Source organism: Octopus sinensis, linkage group LG1 (assembly GCF_006345805.1).
Source record: "Octopus sinensis linkage group LG1, ASM634580v1, whole genome shotgun sequence".
NCBI lineage: Eukaryota > Metazoa > Mollusca > Cephalopoda > Octopoda > Octopodidae > Octopus > Octopus sinensis.
Window position 1 is genome coordinate 22,755,428 of NC_042997.1, and position 19,596 is coordinate 22,775,023.

General features: G+C 37.0%; 1 protein-coding gene across 2 annotated transcripts in view; it reads right to left on the minus strand.

Moving 5' to 3' along the window:
• Positions 1-19,596, minus strand: part of LOC115217295 — a 35,834-nt gene that overhangs the window by 10,607 nt on the left and 5,631 nt on the right. The window contains exons 2-3 of one of the 2 annotated variants that reach the window (XM_029786942.2): positions 9,886-10,088; positions 394-1,123 (exon numbers count right to left, since the gene is read on the minus strand). In XM_029786942.2, coding sequence (XP_029642802.1) covers positions 394-1,123; positions 9,886-10,066 — 911 coding nt within the window. In that variant the 5' untranslated portion in view covers positions 10,067-10,088. The remainder of the gene's footprint in view (positions 1-393; positions 1,124-9,885; positions 10,089-19,596) is intronic. The other variant, XM_029786949.2, reaches the window with a different exon arrangement.

A 19,596-nucleotide genomic window follows, 5' to 3' on the forward strand; every position in this document is an offset into this window, starting at 1 on the left:
CATCTGTAATTTAATTCCATTTTTATTAATTGGAAACCTGAATTCCATCACTTCCTTTACTAGTTTTGTTGTTGTTATTTCTCAAAAATATATTAAAAATAATGTACACTTCTGTGTTGTACAAACAAAATTTGTCATTTTAGCATCTTTCCAATGCTGGCATGGACTGACTGGTTTTCACTACCCATTATGATTCCAAATAATCTCATCCATGAGTCGGGTCATTAATCACAGATCTGGCATCATTACTTCCCTCCACATCTACTGAATATGTCTTCCCCTGTCATCATGTAACATATTTTCACTCAACACTCATTATACATTTACAATACGTGCACACAAGCATAGTAATTTCTCTCTTACATACATGAATTATAATAGAAAGTGCCTTACTTGTGTGTACCCAGTTCAACAGCATGATCCCATTTTATTTTCATTTTGTTAGCTACCACACTGTTGTGAAGTATAGATACCGAGAATTTGAAACGATCTGATGCAAACAAATCTGATTCTATAATAACAAGTTCAGAAATAGATTTATTTCTAGTTAACAGTATGGCTGGTTTATTTGGTTCTTGATAATATTTTGTTTCATTGCAATCACTTGAATTTAAGATTTCTTCAATTCTCTTATACTTTAAGGATCTCAAAGCATCAATATATGCCAACTTCTGAGTTTCTTCTTCAGAAACAGATTTTCCAAAACCAATGGCTAAACTTCCAAGTTTAAGTATTCCTTCTTTTTCAATGTAGCCCTTCCTAACATTATAATCCAAAAAGAAAGTGCAATGTGTAGCATGAAGAGCTCGATCAAGACACATAATGGCTGAATTGTATGTAAATTCTTTGTCACTTAAGTAATGCTGTAACTTTCTGAGAGAGACTCTCAAAGATGCCATTTCTAGATTGGAGTTGGCTTCAGAAGAGTCCCTCTTCATTGGAGGATATTCAACAGGGTAGCTATACTTTTCATTCAAGCGATCGCTTGGATATAATGAGTCACGATGCTCATTTTTAAAATATTTATTTTCAGGTGGCAGATTATAAGAAGATCGTACAATTCTGGTATCAAGTGGTCTTTTCATCCCATCATTTCTAGACTGAAGAAAACTGGAGCGCATATCTACAAATAAATAAATAAAAATAAGAGGATGAATTATATCTTATCACAAATAATACAGCAAAAATTAGAATAAGTTATTTGTTTATTCTTAGCATGAACAAAACATTTTCTAACATAGACAATTGCAATTGGCTGACTTATCAAGGTACTTACATTATTTATCATTTTTACATTCTAACTTTTAAAAGCACCTTGTCAAATTGATTGGGTGTCAAATACTAACTGAACAGTTGTTGGTTGATATCACTGACACTCACTCAACGAAGCTGTAAATAAATGTAGGGCTCCCAAATGTATGGACATACTTCATAATCAATAAATGCGCTAATTTGCAGAGTTAGCAACGTAACTTCTAGGAACTAAGCAAAATAAGAGAAGGCTATCAGTTGATCTCAGATCTGTGCCCTTAATTGTTTTAGTCATCTGACCACTGGATCTGGGATCCCCTATTGGTACTTTCAATACCAACCCAACCAAAACCACCCAAAAATTATTTTGGCTTCTTTTACCAACCTGTCCCAAAATGCTCAAAATAACCTTTGCAAACTCAAATGAGAATTTCAATAGAAATCTAATTACTATGTTCATGAAAATCCAATGCTTCATTAGATAAACAATTGATACACAATTTTCTGAAGTAGTAGAAAGATTACCAAAATATACAAGCATAACTGTGTGATAGAGAATTGAAATTAATATCCAATAGTGGAAATAGTGATTCCAACAACAGCTCTGATAATGATAATGAAAGCAATGCAACCAACTGCAAGCTTGAACAGATGCAGAAAGCAATTACAGGCAGGCTATTCAGCAAAAATAAATAGCCTTTGAGAGAGAGAGAGAGAGAGAGAGAGGCAAAAGCTTGCCAGTGGGATAATCCTCGAAATTCAGCTAATCTCTATAAATAGATATTAGAAAGAAAAAAAAAGAATGGATGCCAACATCAAAAGGAAAGCTCCTAGTGTGTAGTCAGCTGAAATGCCTTTCCAATGTGTATTCTACAAGAGTTGCTCTATACAGAGTGGTATGCTATACAAGTTTCCAGACAGGAAGACTGTATAATTTGTGTGTGTGTGTGTGTGTGTGTGTGTGTGTGTGTGTGTGTATATATATATAGAAAGAGAGAGAGAATTTAATTTTTATAAAATACTTTTTCAAACTTACCTCCTTATATATATTTTATTCACCAGTAATTTTAATTTATCAGTAAGATGAGTGACAATTTCTAATTTATATTTGTGAATCATTGTGTATTTGCATGTAATTTTGCATAATTTTAAATTATCATGTATATGTGTATACATTTCAATCGCTAAGTTTTCTTCAGTCATAAATTCCAGTAGCTTGTTTTATTCTACCTTTATGACAGACTTGTTTTATGTGCATTTTAGTATAACTGAAAACTCATAGTCTGCATTATTGTTTCTTTTTAGTTCTCTACCACTCAGATGAATTTTATCTAATAACTTATTTTCTATAGTGATTTTAAAACAAAATTTTAATAATTTTATATTTTCCTGAATTTACCCATATCTTCAAGTAATAAAGTCAGGTGTGAGAGAAAAATTATGCAATAAATTTATTTAAGAACTTTTTTTGTATTCCAAAACCCATATTTATATAAAGTTATAGTTGTTTTATGAAACTAGTTCAAGTTATTTTAGAACACAGAGTGTTTAGTTAGAAATATAATAATGGTTTCAAATTTTGGTACAAGGCCAGAAATTCTGGGAGAGAGGATAAGTCGATTACATTGACCCCAGTGCTTAACTGGTACTTATTTTGACAACCCCAAAAAGATTAAAAGCAAAGTCAACCCCAGGGGCAATTAAACTGAGAACATAATAAAGTCAGAAGAAATGCCACTAAGCATTTTGTCCAATATGGTAACAATTCTGCCAGGACACCACCTTAATTAGAAATATAATAAATGGGTTAAATAACTATGAAAAGCTTAAGACTGGAAAGACTTAGTAGCTACAATAGCATATAATATTTGTGGGTTAAATTCACATGCAGATATTGCTTTAATCAACCGCTCCCTCTATAATTTAAGGCTTTGGACTGTGATAGAAATCAACATTAATCACACAATCTTCTGTAAATAGAGCAATCAGCAACAAAATCTTGTAGTTCAGTACTATTTTATTTTAGTTTAATATGCTAATAAAAAAAAAAGTAAGAAACACTTAACAGTGTTCATCAATATAATGTTCAAATTCTGTGTCTGTGTGAATAGATAAAAAAAATGTAAAATGTAACAATAAGATACTTGATTTAAAAAAAGAGCCAATATATGCTTATGTAGAGATGCACATGCACTAACACAAAACATGCTTCTAATGAATGTGTGTATATATATGTATGTGTGTTTATTTATATATATATATATACACATGCACACACATATATATATATATATATATATTACACACACAAGCAGGCGCACACATGTTCGTGTGAATGTTTACATTCTCTACAAATGGTGAATTCAGTTGATAATTCCTTTTTAACAAATTTGTACACTAGCTCTGCATTTTTGAAAAAGTATTTAAAAAATTCTTTGCTTGAAAAACTAGTCACAAGAAGGGTTTCCAACTGCAATTTAAGGCTTTGGACTGTGATGGAAATCAACATTAATTACACAATTTTCTCCTGTAAATAAAGTGATCAGCAACAAAATCTTGTAGTTCAGTACTATTTTATTTTAGTTTAATATGCCATTAAAGAAAAAAGAAAAATCAGAAACACTTAACTGTGTTCATCAATAATATAATGTTCAAATTCTGTGCCTGTGTGTATTTTTCTACCCATGCTGTACAGAAAAACATGCAAAATTAATGAATGTATGCATGTATGTATAGGTGTCTGAGGACATTACCCTCATGACCTTCCCAAGACTAGTGGGCAAAGGGTGAATGGGTATCTATGTATATATAATAATGAAAAATATGGCACAGAAGGGCAACAAAGAAATTTACAAGAAAAAAGAACTGCATAAACCAATACAAACATGCTCCAACCCTCTGTCAGTTATTGATGAAATATCATAATTTCAACTCCTTCCAACAAAATTCTGCAATTTGAGTGTACCAGCAACATGTGAGCTGCTGGGGTATAAACAAATGGACATGAAGAAAAAAGGACAGCAACAGAAGTTCAGTATTTTGACCAAATGGTAAATTAAGGAGTTCTGTGAAAGTAATCATCATCATCATCATTTTAGCATCCACTTTCCTGCTGGCATGGGTTAGATGGTCTGACCATAACTGGTAAGCCAGAGAGCTGTACCAAGTATCAGTCTGATCTGGCTTGGTTTCTAATGCCAACCACTAGGACTGCAATTTCACTCGGCTTGATCATTTATCGCCTCTGTGAGATCCAACATTTGAGGATCATGTTTCAACCACCATGCCCCTTGTCTTACTGGGTCTACCTCTTTCACAGGCTCCCTTCACAGTCAAGAGGCAGGTAAAAAATACAAAACACGTACATGTGTATGAGTAAAACATTTTTAAACACAAAACATACACAAACATGTAAATACACATGTATGTATGTATATATATATATATATATATATATATATACATATTCAAAATTAGATTTAATTAGATGTGCATATAGGTGTGTGTGTGTGTTTGTCTACATACATATAAACCCACACATGTGTATACATGTGGGAAGTGCACATATGTGTGTATCATCATTGTTACATTCATTTTTCTTTCCTTGCTGATATTAGTTGAATGACACTGCCTGTGTCACTATCCTACAGTGAGATGCCCTTTCTAATAAAATCCGTTACTCCACACCATTGCACATTGAACCATCACAAGACAAAAGCATGTCATTACAAAAACAAATGAAAAACAGGTGAACACTGCAGGCACATAAACAGACATACAAACACATACCACACATTTATATATATATATATATATATATATATATATAATACAAAAACGGGACTAGAATGCAAAACATCCAGACAAGTTAGGTGATACAAAAAAGGGACAACAAAAGATCCAGATAGACGATACAAAGAAAACAAGAAGTTATTCGGAGTTTTCTTTCCTCAGTCGAGTTCCAGATTATCTTTGCAATTTCGGCTGTCCAGTTAAGGTGAACTATATGTATCTTCAGTTTGGTGTTTTAGACTACTCGGACATTCTGACATCTTCATAAAAACCACCCTGTACACTCTGTGGAGTGGCTGGCATTAGGAAAGGCATCCAGCTGTAAAAACCATGCTATAACAGACGATGGAGCCCCTTAGCAGTTCTGGTCAAATCATCTAACGCATGCCAGCATGGAAAACCGGATGGATGATGATGATGAGTTAGAGGGATAATTATATGGCCCCCTAAAAATATGAACTCATTCATATGTATTAAGTCATATGTAAATGAACTTCTGTCTATATGTATTAAATCTCAAAGATATTAGGCTTATGAGCACCTTTTCAGTAGTCAGAGATAAGGATTGAACCTACTAATTTCAATGTAATTTAATACATTACGATTTGCTCACATCCTCTTCTCACACAACTGAGAAATCATCATCATCGTTTAACGTCCGCTTTCCATGCTAGCATGGGTTGGACGGTTCAACTGGGGTCTGGGGAGCCCGAAGGCTGCACCAGGCCAGTCAGATCTGGCAGTGTTTCTACAGCTGGATGCCCTTCCTAACGCCAACCACTCCGAGAGTGTAGTGGGTGATTTTATGTGCCACCGACACAGGTGCCAGACAAGGCTGGCGAACAGCCACGCTCGGATGGTGTTTTTATGTGCCACCGACACAGGTGCCAGACGAGGCTGGCAGACGGCCACGCTCGGATGGTGTTTTTATGTGCCACCGACACAGGTGCCAGACGAGGCTGGCAGACGGCCACGCTCGAATGGTGTTTTTATGTGCCACCGACACAGGTGCCAGACGAGGCTGGCAGACGGCCACGCTCGGATGGTGTTTTTATGTGCCACCAACACAGGTGCCAGACGAGGCTGGCAGACGGCCACGCTCGGACGGTGTTTGTTACGTGCCCACAGCACGGAGGCCAGTCGATGCGGTACTGGCTACGGTCCCGTTCGGATGGTTTTCTTATGTGCCACCGGCACTGGTACCACAAGGATACAAATTCCATTGATGTTCATCTATTTTGATTCGATTTGACTTTGATTTGATTTGCCTCAACAGGTCTTCTCAAGTGTCACAAGCAGGAAGGTATGCACAGGCGGACTGACTACGTCCCAGGTAGGGGCCACGGGTTATGGCTTCACTAGTCTTGCCGGGTCTTCTCACGCACAGCATACTTCCATAGGTCTCGGTCTCTGGTCATTTCCATGGTGAGACCTAATGTTCGAAGGTCGTGCTTCACCACCTCGTCCCAGGTTTTCCTGGGTCTACCTCTTCCACGGGTTCCCTCAACTGCTAGGGATTGGCACTTTCTCACACACCTATCTTCATCCATTCTCGCCACATGACCATACCATCGCAATCGTCTCTCTTGCACGCAACAACTGATGCTTCTTAGGTACAACATTTCTCTTAGGGAACTAACACTCTGTCGAGTAAGTACACTGACATTACACATCCATCGGAGCATACTGGCTTCATTCCTCATGAGCTTACGCATGTCCTCAGCAGTCACGGCCCATGTTTCACTGCCATGTAGCATTCACCAGCAGAGGTAAGAGCTCTCTAAACTTTGCCCAGGCTATTCTTATTCTAGCAGTTACACTCTCAGCGCACCCACCCCCACTACTGACTTGGTCACCTAGATAACGGAAGCTATCAACTACTTCTAATTTTTCCCCCTGGAAAGTGACGGAAGTTGTTTTCTGCAGATTTTCGGAGGTCAATGCTCCCGAGCATCTGCCACATATAAAGACTATCTTCCCAGTTAGCCTACCTTTGACATTGCTGTACCTCTTATGTGTCCATAGCTTACACTGGGTACATCTTATAGAGTTTCTACCTACACCTTTTCTACAGATCGAGCAGGGCCATCTTCCTGAGGACATTTGTGGATTGCCTACCTTTCTACTTATTATGACTTTGGTTTTAGCTAGGTTGACTCTAAGGCCCCTCGATTCTAAACCCTCCTTCCACACCTGGAACTTCTCCTCCAGTTCTGATAGTGACTCAGCAATTAGAGCGAGGTCGTCAGCATAGAGGAGCTCCCAGGGGCAACCTGTCTTGAATTCCTCTGTTATTGCCTGGATGACTATGATAAATAGGAGGGGGCTGAGTACTGAACCCTGGTGGACCCCAACCTCTACTTTGAATTCTTCTGTGTACATGTTGCCAACCCTAACCTTGCTTACGGCATCTCTGTACATGGCTTGCACAGCCCTCACCAGCCATTCATCTATCCCTAGTTTCCTCATTGACCACCAGATGAGGGATCGGGGGACCCTATCAAAGGCTTTCTCCATGTCAACGAAAGCCAGACACAGGGGCTTATCTTTGGCTAGGTATTTCTCCTGCAGCTGCCGTACCAGGAATATAGCATCAGTGGTGCTTTTCCCTGGCACAAACCCAAACTGCATCTCATCTAAACTAACTCTCTCTCTAATTAGTTGGGCTATGACCCTCTCCGTAACCTTCATTACCTGATCCAACAGCTTGATACCTCTATAATTATTTGTATCTAGGGCATCGCCTTTACCTTTGTAGCAGTTGACTAGTACGCTGCTACACCAGTCATTGGGTATGACTCCTTCGTGTATCACCTGGTTGACTATATGGGTGACTAGGTTGTAGCTGACACTGCCAGATATTTTGAGCATCTCTGCATTAATTCCCGATGGGCCTGGGGCTTTCCCTGTCTTCATGCTTCTAATTGCCTTAGCTACCACGGAACTATCAACTTGGATAGCTGGTCCCTCTGTTGGGTCAACATTCGGCAGACTCTCTTTATCCCATTCATTTTCTTTATTCAGCAACCTTTCATAGTGGCATCTCCAAACCTCTCTCTTTGCATCCTCATTTAGCGCAAGTGAACCATCATCCATGCGAACACACTTCTCTCCTACCACATCACGATTCTCTCTCACACACTGTCTTGCAACACGAAATACCTCAAGTCTTTCATCCTCACGGCACAGAACATTGGCAAATTTTTTCTCATCCGCTTCCCCTCTGGCTAAATAAACCTGTCTCCTAGCTTCCCTTCTGGCTGTCTGATACAATTCCCTGCTACCACCGTTCTTCCAGTCCTTCCAAGCCTGTCTCTTTTGTCTAATAGCCCTGTCAACCACAGTGTTCCACCACCATGTCACTCTGGGTTGAGATGGTACTTTGCTCCATCCACAGATCTGGTCAGTGGCTGTCAGCAGATTGTCCCGTAGAAATCTCCAGTTGTCTTCCACATTAAGTGAAGCTATATCCCCTTCTATTTCGTCAAAGGCTTCGAGTAGTATGTCTCTAAATTTCTGTCCATTTGCAGGATCTTTAAGCTTCCAGACCCTTCTCCTCCAAGCAGGTCTTCTTCTGGGCAACCATTTAGCTCTGATCCTGAAGTCGCTAACTACTAATCTATGTTGAAGAGTGCATTCTTCGCCTGGAAAGGTTTTGGCATTTATAATCAGCCCTCTTTCCCTTTTTCTGGCAAGGATGTAGTCGATCTGGCTGGTGTGTCTGCCAGAACGGTAGGTGACTAGGTGAGAGGAGAGTTTCCTGAAGTTGGTATTGCAGACCATAAGGTCATTTGCATCACAGAACTCCAGCAGCCTGGTTCCCTCCTCATTACGAGAGCCGAAACCGTAGCCTCCATGGACGCCATGGAAGCCCCCGACATGTCCATTGAAATCACCTGTAATCAAAATGTAAACAAGTATGTTCCTTGCAGCTAACTCATTTATATAATGATACGAAGTTCAATGCTAGTCAATTATTAAGTCAGCAATCATCATCATCATCGTTTAACATCCGCTTTCCATGCTGGCATGGGTTGGACAGTTTGACTGAGGACTGACGAGCCAGATGGCTGCACTAGGCTCCAATCTGATCTGGCAGAGTTTCTACAGCTGGATGCCCTACCTAACACCAACCACTCCGAGAGTGTAGTGGGTGCTTTTATGTGCCACCGGCACGAGGGCCAATCAGGTGGTACTGGCAACGGCCACACTCAAATGGTGTTTTTTTACGTGCCACCTGCACAGGAGCCAGTACTCACGCGCCACTGGTACAAGTGCCAGTAAGGCGACACTGGTAATGATCACGCTCGAATGGTGTGTTTTGTATATTTTCCAATTATATGATGCATTGTCACTGAAGACAACTAGCAATTTAGTTTTGATATCAAATAAGTGAGAGCTTTCATTGATTTCCAAATGTTCCAAGTGTTCAAAACTCAACACTAAATATTAAATTTACACCATTTAAAATTACGAGATTTTCCTGCTCTGCAACATCTATTAACAGTTAGGTGACTTTAGTAAACAGACAAAATACTTTACAAATCGGTCTTGCTAATTGGTTAACCAGTACCCTAACAAGCCCTCTATACAAATTTTGAACTATCCCTTTCTCATACATACATGCACACATATGCATGCATGCAGGCACAGAAAATTACCATGTATAATCATTGTGAAATATATTTGATAGTTGGCTGACTTCCAGGTTAAAAAGAAAATTTATATACTTGGTATACTGCCAACTCAGCAAAATAAATACTGAGTTCTAAAATATTTAATAAAATTTCAATAAAATATCTTTTTTAAACTTTTTCATTACAATGAAATAAATCTAAATACCTTTAGCTTCTTTAATAATATCCATTAATATATCATCTGACTTTTTTTTAAACTTCTTATTGCTTTTTAAATTGGTAATATGCATTCTCAAATTGCTATTTGTTTTCGGGTAATTCTGATGTTGTCCAAGAGACATCTTTGGCATTTGAAATCCTCTTTGAAACATTTTCGCCTTATACATTCTTACACAATTGTAAGTTTGCCTGAAAAAACAATCAATAAATTTTTATGTTCCCCTTTATTTGTACCCACATAGATCAAAGTCTGTCGTACTATTCACAAAAGCATGGTAAAGCTATAAAAACTGCCCCTCAAGTTCATAAAAGTAGCCTTTACTACTAAATTAATTCCTTTCTGTTATATTTCTGTTAAATACACAGCCTTTGTTTAAATTAATTTTGAAAATAATGAAGTATTTTGTAAAATAAGTGTGTCATCATTAAGCCGGTGGTTTGAAAATGGATGTGAAAGTTTGAATTATAGAACCAAGAGCGTTTTCGAACAGTTTGGTATCGAGAATATTTATTAAAGAAAAGTGTATGGATAATGGATATACCCTTTAAAACACACAAATTTTATTTAAATAATAGTGTTACATTTCATCCTTAATATTTCATAAAACAATCAAAACCACTTGAAATATTTTCTTGCGATTTCTAATTTAAGTTGCATTTGTTGTTAAAATATCGCTACATTTTACAATTTGGCTTTTACTCCCCAAGGGAAAAAACAAGTCGGTTGAAATTCTTAAATAATTCAACAACATACACTGCAACAAAATCTTTATTTCTATATTGCTAGTACTAAAATTTTCGCCTTATACATACTAAGAAATTGACTTCCTTTGTCATCAAAACAACCTCTGGTGAAATTATCAATGTTACACAAAGATTCCATTGCTTTGTGGAGAAAAGCATTAAAAGGAAATACCATATATACTCAAGTAATAGTCAATATCATGTAAAAGTCAACCTATTTTTGGCCAAAAATTTGGGAATTTTCCATAGACCCCATATAAAAGTTAACCCTAATATTTCACAAACAACAGGATAATATTGGTGGGTCGAGGTACTCTGTTATCCTGCATGTAGAAATAACAGTGTTACAAAATTATGTGGCAACCTTACTAGCCTGCTCTATAGGTGGGATGCTTGGTACTTATAGTAAAACACCATTTAATAACGAGTACTATACATCTGTCGATGGGTGCTACATCATTACTAAAATGTATGCATAGGATATGCTGCAAACCTGCATACATCTACAAGTACAATAAACACATGCGTTATACACACATTGTTTATACGGTAAGAAACATGCTTCACAGACAGCATTATTGGCATTTCTTTACTGTGGTAAGAAGTTCCTTATAGGGCCCTATGCCTGCCTTATTCTTCTTTTCATTTCCTCATTTGTAACATGATTTCTATATGATATTCCCTAAAGTCTCCTGAAATATTTCATCTCTGTAGCCTGGATTTTTCTTTTGATTTCTGTTGTCAGTGTCCATGTCTCATAGGCATACAGGAATATTGAGCTCACTAGTGATCCCATTAGCCTAATTTTGTAGCTCAGAGATATTTCTGTCTTTCCATAGTGTTCTGAATTTGGTTATTGTTGCTGTTGTTTTGGCAAAGTGGGATATCACTTCAGGCATGGAATGTTGGTCACTCACTATCATTCCAAGATATTTGAAATTTTGAACTTGCTAGGCTCATCTCCACTGATGCTTATGATGATACTGATTCTGTTTGGGCAGTTTGTCATAACTTTTGTTTTCTCTGTGCTTATCTCCATAATAAATACATTTGTTTGTGGGCTTCAGATACTTATAGATGTAAATATCTGTGTGCGTATATGGAGGTATGCAGATGTGAATATACAGAGGGATTAAGAACTGTATTCAATAACTAGGGTTAGGCCAATGTTGTTGGCTAGAAAAATGACTAAAATAAAAAATTATCATGGTATATTGTAAGCTTATATTCAGATAATTCCTTTGTCCATGTATAACATGTTCGCATATCATTATGACATTTTTGTGTTGTATATGTGCATATATATAAGTTCAGTGTGTGTGTGTGTGTATATATATATATATATATATATATATTATGTGTGTGTGTGTATATATATATATATATATATATTATGTATGTGTGTGTATATATATATATATGTGTGTGTGTGTGTGTGTATATATATGTATGTGTGTGTGTGTGTGTGTGTGTGCTATAACATATATTATAACATCTTGATGTTGGTTTTTAGTTGAAATCAGGAATTTTCAAGTTCTTACATTGAGAAGGACAATGCCTATAGAAGCAGAGAGCTAGGAAGATCAGACATTTCTTGAAATATTCATTTTTTGGACTTTTGGAAAATGTGTCCATCATTCATATCAGACATAGTTGTTTCATCCATGAGACTTGTGGTTCTCATCTAACTGCACAGCTTGTTTGTTGAACATACAGTTTTACATTTCCTTCAATTAAGAAATGTAAGCTCAAGTGGTTTGGGCATGTCACCCACTCATCAATCCTTCAGGGAAGAGTCAAAAGTGGCAGACAGAGAAAGAGGTGGGAAAGCAACATCTGTAAGTGGACAGGCCTAAAGATGGGAGATGCAGTACAAGAGGCAGACAACGAAGACAGATGGAAGGATCTGGTTGCAAAGTCATCAGTGGTGCCCCAATGGTCAGCCAGAATAAGGGATATGTAAAGTAATGTAATATGTGCACAGATATATATAAAATGCATAATAAATATACATTGTCAGAGAGAAAACATTAAGAAAAAATGTTTATAGATGACACACACACGAGTATCATTTTCATCACAATATATTCACTTTCCATGCTGGTACAAGTTGGTTGGATTATCAGCCAGTTTTTATTTGGAGTAACTACCCTGCGAGATGGGGCAGGGAACCATGTTTCATCTTAGCTTGGTTCCTATGGTTAAATGTCTTTCCTGAAACCAATCACTTTATAAAGTGTACATCATGGCATCTACATAAAAGAGACTGTCATGCCCTTGACACAACAAGGCTAAAAAGTACTTTCGACATTACTATTTCTCTGCTCATTTAGTACTAACACTAGTGAAGTTGACTTGTCCCCTACAAAACAAAAGGATTCTCAATGTTGAATGTTGTCACTGTTCGTTATGGTAAACATGATTATCAGAATGAGTAGAAAGGAAAGCGATTGCAGCAAATGAGCTGTTAAATGGAAGATGATATTGATGTGTGTGTGTATGTGTGTGTGTGTGTATGTGTGCGCATGCAATATTCAGTGAAAACCATTAGCTGTATGAGCACATCTGAGACTTAGTGATTTGATAACACTTATCGATGATTATAGTAAACTATTTCTAGTGTTTATGTTGTCAGTCAGTCTGTTAGGACAACTAACCAAAAAACATCACTTTTGCTTGCTTGAGCATGGTAAATGAACCAGCAGGTTTGCATTGTCTTCCTTTATCATGAGTTGACAGCCATCATATACACATTACACACATATACATATGTATATGCGTGTGCATGTGCAGATGTATGTATATATGTACTGAGTTACAACAGCTAAACTGGCTTCCATTTTACAATTCCAGAGATGTCAATACTATCCTTCATCACATTCTTAATTCAATCTGAGCTGCATTCAAAACATCAGTACCATATATACATATTAGAAACCCAAAATTTCAGCATGAAAGATTGCAGCAGTCCACTTTATCAGGAAAGAATAATGGGATTCTAAACATAAACACAGATTCATGGAACAGAGGATAATAGAAGCTGCAACAGTTTCCAACCATATCATGCACGTGACTAAACTGAAAGCATTACTAACCAATGCAGATAGTAGAGTGGTTTGAAAATATGTGTATTTGAAACAGAGGCCCCACACATCAGATTACTGATGATCCCAGAAGAGTGCAGGACTTATTGCCTAATGTTATGTTACCATTTTTACTGTTGAAAATCCAAATGTACCATCTTCACCCCTAAATTCCATAACATCTCCAGCAATGCTATCTCAAGTATAAGTGCAACTATACTTCCACTTATCTTGATGGTGTTACTTATCTGCTTCTCAAATGTGGCGAGCTCTTTCTACTGCACCAATACTCGCTATTCTTCCAATTCTGCTTTATCAGCATTATTCCTCTGTTCATAAAGGGCAATTACACATCACCTGTTAATACTTGTCTAGTTAATCTCAGTAGCCATATTGCTAAATTGATGAAATTCTACGGAACTTCTGGAACTCTAACATCATTCAAGCCTCACAATTTAGCAACCAACTCATCAAATTTCTTGCAGACAGCCAATCAGAGATGATGGATAATGCATGGATGTTAGCTACCTCTCTCTCTATGAGAAACAAAAGTGATTTCTCATATTCTGAGGATTGGCAGAGCAACCATATTCAGTAGGCTTCCAGATGGGATACGTATTTGGCCATGAGTGATGTACAGATCCATTGGTTTTCTATCATAAATTCAGTTGTTGTTGTCTTTTTATCAGGTAAGTACATAACAATCATTCAACATATTTAATCTGTTAAGTATTTTAATAAAACCAGTGATTATTGCCATCTTACTTTTAGCTGCAAAGCCTGCAAATAACTCAATGGTTTGTGTTCAAACTGTCCTAAAGGTTTCGCAACACATTATTAATTTACATCAATTATATTGACTTGTTTAAATTTAAGAAATTAAGAAAATTAAATTTTCTTTCCTGCTACTAAATATCCTCTAAGTTTGGAATAGATCATATTTAATTTTTATCCAATACTTTATTGGTCACAACAACATATGCCTCCTTCCCCATGTCTGTAAAATAATTTAACCCTTTTGCATTCAAACCGGCCATATCAGGCCAAAACATTTCCCATTTTGTTCAAAATGGCTAGATCTGGCCTCTCACACCTACCCTACAATGTCAGTCTAAAAATAAACAATCACATCAACGAAATCACTAAATTATAATATAATGCATGATTAATTCAAAACAATATAAACAGTACATTTGACAGATTTTTCTGAATACTAGAGGGTGAAACATAGTGTTATATAGTTGTTTCATACTTAATGTATATACACCATTGTTAGGCTTGTTACTGCTGTATTTGTCCTGAGACAACATCACTTATGGGATGTGCTGCATTAAAAATACAATAGTATTATATATAATTTTGACTGCAGATGTTGGTATTATGCTTTCATAAGCAAATATATAAAGATCTTTTTTTTTTACTAGTTTATATCCATTTTCCATAACTTAATATATAAGTGAAATCAAAATTGCTGACGTGACCAATGACAGTACCGCCTGATTGGCACTTGTGCCAGTGGAATGTTAAAAGCACCATCCGAGCATGATTGTTGCCAGGGCCACTGACTGGCATCCGTGCCAGTGGCATGTAAAAAGCACCATTTGAGCGTGATCATTGCCAGCGTTGCCTTACTGGCACATGTACTAGTGGTATGTGAAAAAACATTTGAGCATAGTCGTTGCCAGTGCCGCCAGACTGGCTTCCATACAGGTTGCACATAAAAAAACACCTCTTGAGTGTGGTCATTACCAGTACCGCCTAATTGGTCCTCATGCTGGTGGCATGTAAAAGCACCCACTACACTCTCTGAGTGGTTGGCGTTATGAAGGGCATCCAGCTGTAGAAACTTTGCCAGATCAGATTGGAGCTTAGTGCAGCCTTCTGGCTTGCCATTCCTCAGTCAAACCATCCAACCCATGTCAGTATGGAAAGTGGATGTTAAACGATGATGATGATATATATATAACTAGCTTCCTTGCCAGTGGCACATAAAAAGCACCATTTGAACGTGATCATTACCAGCGTCGCCTTACTGGCACTTGTGCTGGTGGCACATGAAGACACATTCGAGCAAGGTTTTTGCCAATGCCGCTGGACTGGCTCCTGTGCAGGTGGCACATAAAAAACACCATTTGAGCATGGCCGTGTGCCGGTGGCACGTAAAAGCACACAGGAGTGGTTGGTGTTAGGAAGGGCATCCATGCTAGCATGGAAAGCAGACGTTAAATGATGATATATATTTATATATATATATATATATATATATATATATATATATGTATACACACACACAAAATGTTTGTTTTGTTTAATACCACAAATGAAATGAAACTTTTATATTGCAAAACTGAAGTGGATTAATGAATTAGCAGCAAGGACTTTCATTGTTACACATCACAGTATTTCCACTGTGCTTGCCTGTCGCTTTTTTGAAGTTTCTTTTCATAATACACATACATAGTTCTGTTAATAGTATTAAAAAAAAAAATTACATTTATTTGCAACTGACAATACAGCAATGGCAAATGACAGACAGACAGAAAGATAGAATATGGGTGTTCAACCTGCAAGAAACTGCAATCAAATCTCAACCTTCCATCTTAAAGAGCACAAAGGATAACAACAAAAATACTCCAAAAAATGGTGAAAGCTCAAACAAGCATGTGCATATGCACATATGTATATACAACATACATACACAAACACATTTTCACATACTGGCCCAGTAACCACACAGGAACTGTTACACAGTCTCCTCTCTCTTTGTTGCATCTATTTCACTAATCACCTATCTCTCTCTCTCTCTATATATATATATATATACACACACATGAGATTGCATGTGTCGTGCACATGTTTGTGTACATCAATACAAGCATGTATGAATCTATGTAAATATGTGCATATGATAAAATAAATTTAAAAAAAAAAAGGATGAACAGGCTCTTAATTCACATCAAAACATAATTATAACCATAAGTGTATTTATACTTACTTCTGTAAATAAATACTTTGATGTTAACAACTGCTTGTCCAGCTATTTTATTATACTTTCATTACCTTGATCAGTACATTAGCCAAAGTTAAATCTTGTTTGTCTGGATTCCATCTACCAACAGTGAAGTTGGATTTTAGGTATCTGACCTACACTGAACACCACCAGCTGTATCTATTTTATGCCTTTTGACATATTGTTACCCATTATGTGTGTGTGTGTGTGTGTTTCACAGAGAAATCAAATCAAATGATCAATGAAATATATATATATATATAAATAATCAGAAAATGGAGAAAACCTCAGACCAACAAGCACATCAATTGGACCACATTTATAGTTTATTATTTAATACAAAAGATGGCATAACATTTATTTGGCATAACAAATCTTATGGCCGTTTCCATATCTGGTGCTGATCAATGTTTATAAATAATTGCGAAAATAAAATTCCTCATCTTCATAGGACATTTGAATTAGGGCAAGCTTCATCAGAGTAAAACAGAAGCATCCAAAATAAACAAAAGGAAGGAATAGGAAAGAAAACATGGCCTAGAAAAGAAGTCTGGAAGTCCAAAATATTAGAAGCATATAACCTACCATCCTAGGGCTAGATAAAATGAGGAGGGTGTAAGACTCCTTGAGTTCTATGATAGGCAACACACACTTTAAGACAACAGGCATCCAGCAATCTGGAGATTACATTCTCACCAGGAAATGGAATGAGGAGTGGGAGAATGGTAAATACCAAAACCTTCCCTGGTGAAGAATGCATTACACAACACAGATAAATGGCAACTTCAGGGTTGCAGCTAGGCAGAGACTGAAACAAGACAATATGAAGAAGGAAGGTACAGAAAGTAAAAGATCCTACAGTTGAAAATAGGTTTAGAGAAACACTAATTAATGCATATGACCAGGGAGAAGCATTTAGATTTCTGTAGCATGGATGACAACTGGGAATTTATATGAAATAACATGCTTAAGGTTGCAGGTCAATCAAAGATAATGTGGTAATGGAATGACACAGTTGATAGATCAGAAAAGGCAAAGAAACGTGTTTGAAAAACATGGAAGGAGGTGGTAGTAGGAAGCATTATCAAATGGGTAGAAAAGATTTGCACATGTCTTGCAATACAAGGATCAGAGGCACGAAGTGTTCAGGAATGCAAGACAATGTGTGAGAGAAGCAAGATGTCATTGGTGAGAAGTAGATTCAGAATAATGAAATCAAACTTGACATCGATATCGAAAGTGATTTAGATAAAAAGCTGCAGAGAATTCATGGGATAAAAAGGGGCTACATCAGCTGAACTTACAGAAGGACCTGCAAATCATGTTGACAGCAACATGGTAGACAATGGTAGACAAAGTAATTAAGGACATGAAACAGATCACTGTGGATCTATCAGGGATAGTTGTGGAAATACTCAAATTATCTAGTGAGGCATGATACACAACTTCTATCCAGATAGTTAATCAAGTTACACAAGGAGTTATATCCAATGACTGACATAGTATCATCGTAAATTGTTACAAAGACAAAGGAGATGTTTTAGAGAGAAGCAACTATAGAGAAATCAAACTGCTAGATCTGGTTATGAAGCTCACATGGAGAGTCATACAACTATCTGGACAGAGTAGATCTAGATGAGAAGTAGTAAGGCTTCATGTCCAAAAGAGATACCACAAATGCAATCTTCCTTTTGAGCAACTGCTGGAGAAATACTTGACTAAGGGTAAGCCACTATCTCTAGCATTCATTGACTTGGAGAAGGCATTAGATAGAGTACAATGTTCAGTAACTTGGTGGTCACTATAAGCCGTGTGCAAAAATACAGTGAGGGTCAATGTTTTCTTGGAAACAACAGCTATAACTTCTTTCACACACAGCTATCACAAAATGAAACAAATGCTGAATGCACTATATCAGGTGTCATGCTGGAACACTTTTAGCTGTAACTGGAACAAAACGAGCAGCAGAGAATAGGGTGGTCTTAGCTGGAAGGCATTTAATCAGAGGTCCACCTAATCAAGTGCAACCTGAGGTTAAACAGTAAGAATGACCAGAAAACATAATTGTGCTCAGTTGTTTAAGTTTTGCATACTAAATGCTGCGTTCAGTTAGAACTGACCTAAGGCCACACGACAAAATAATATCTACCCACTAAAAGACATCATAATAGTACTGTTGATTTTTGTTCTTTTTCTTCAACAGTTTGGTCATAGGACAATCAACTCCTATGGCTTTTTTACACAGCCTCCAAGACTGGTGAGGAAGGAGATAACCACAAGCATTGATTATTCCCAGACCAAAGTGTTAGTTCAAAAGCTTGCAAAAGAGCAGTCTCTGATAAAAATACCAAAAAGTTAAGTAATGGTGTTAACCCAACCATCAAATTAAGTCAACTAGCCAAGTATCTCCTTCTCTCATTTCCAAAACACAGTCATGCACCTCCAGCCTTGCACAACTACCAAAATACCTGGTCACATTATTGCAAAACCCTCCCATTATATCTGTCCTCAACATTTTGCAAGGATATGTATCATTGAAGTGCTTAAAAAACAGCAACAGTTATGTGCCAATTGACAAACTGTCCACCCCTTGAACACAACCCAGACATTATACCAAATGTCTAAAGGGAAGCTTTTAAAAAGGTACTAGACTTGCTAGAAATAGCAGCCAAATTTTCTTCAAACTATCTTCTACTGTTTTGAAAATGGGCATTTTAGATGAAGTACTTATGAAAATAAGATGACTATCAGAGCTTGAATGCTTCTGGTCATAGGTTTGCTTAATCAGGGTCATTTTGGAGATAAATAACAGCCAATTACTAATGTCATAGATTGTAACTAAAATATACGCATACCCCTT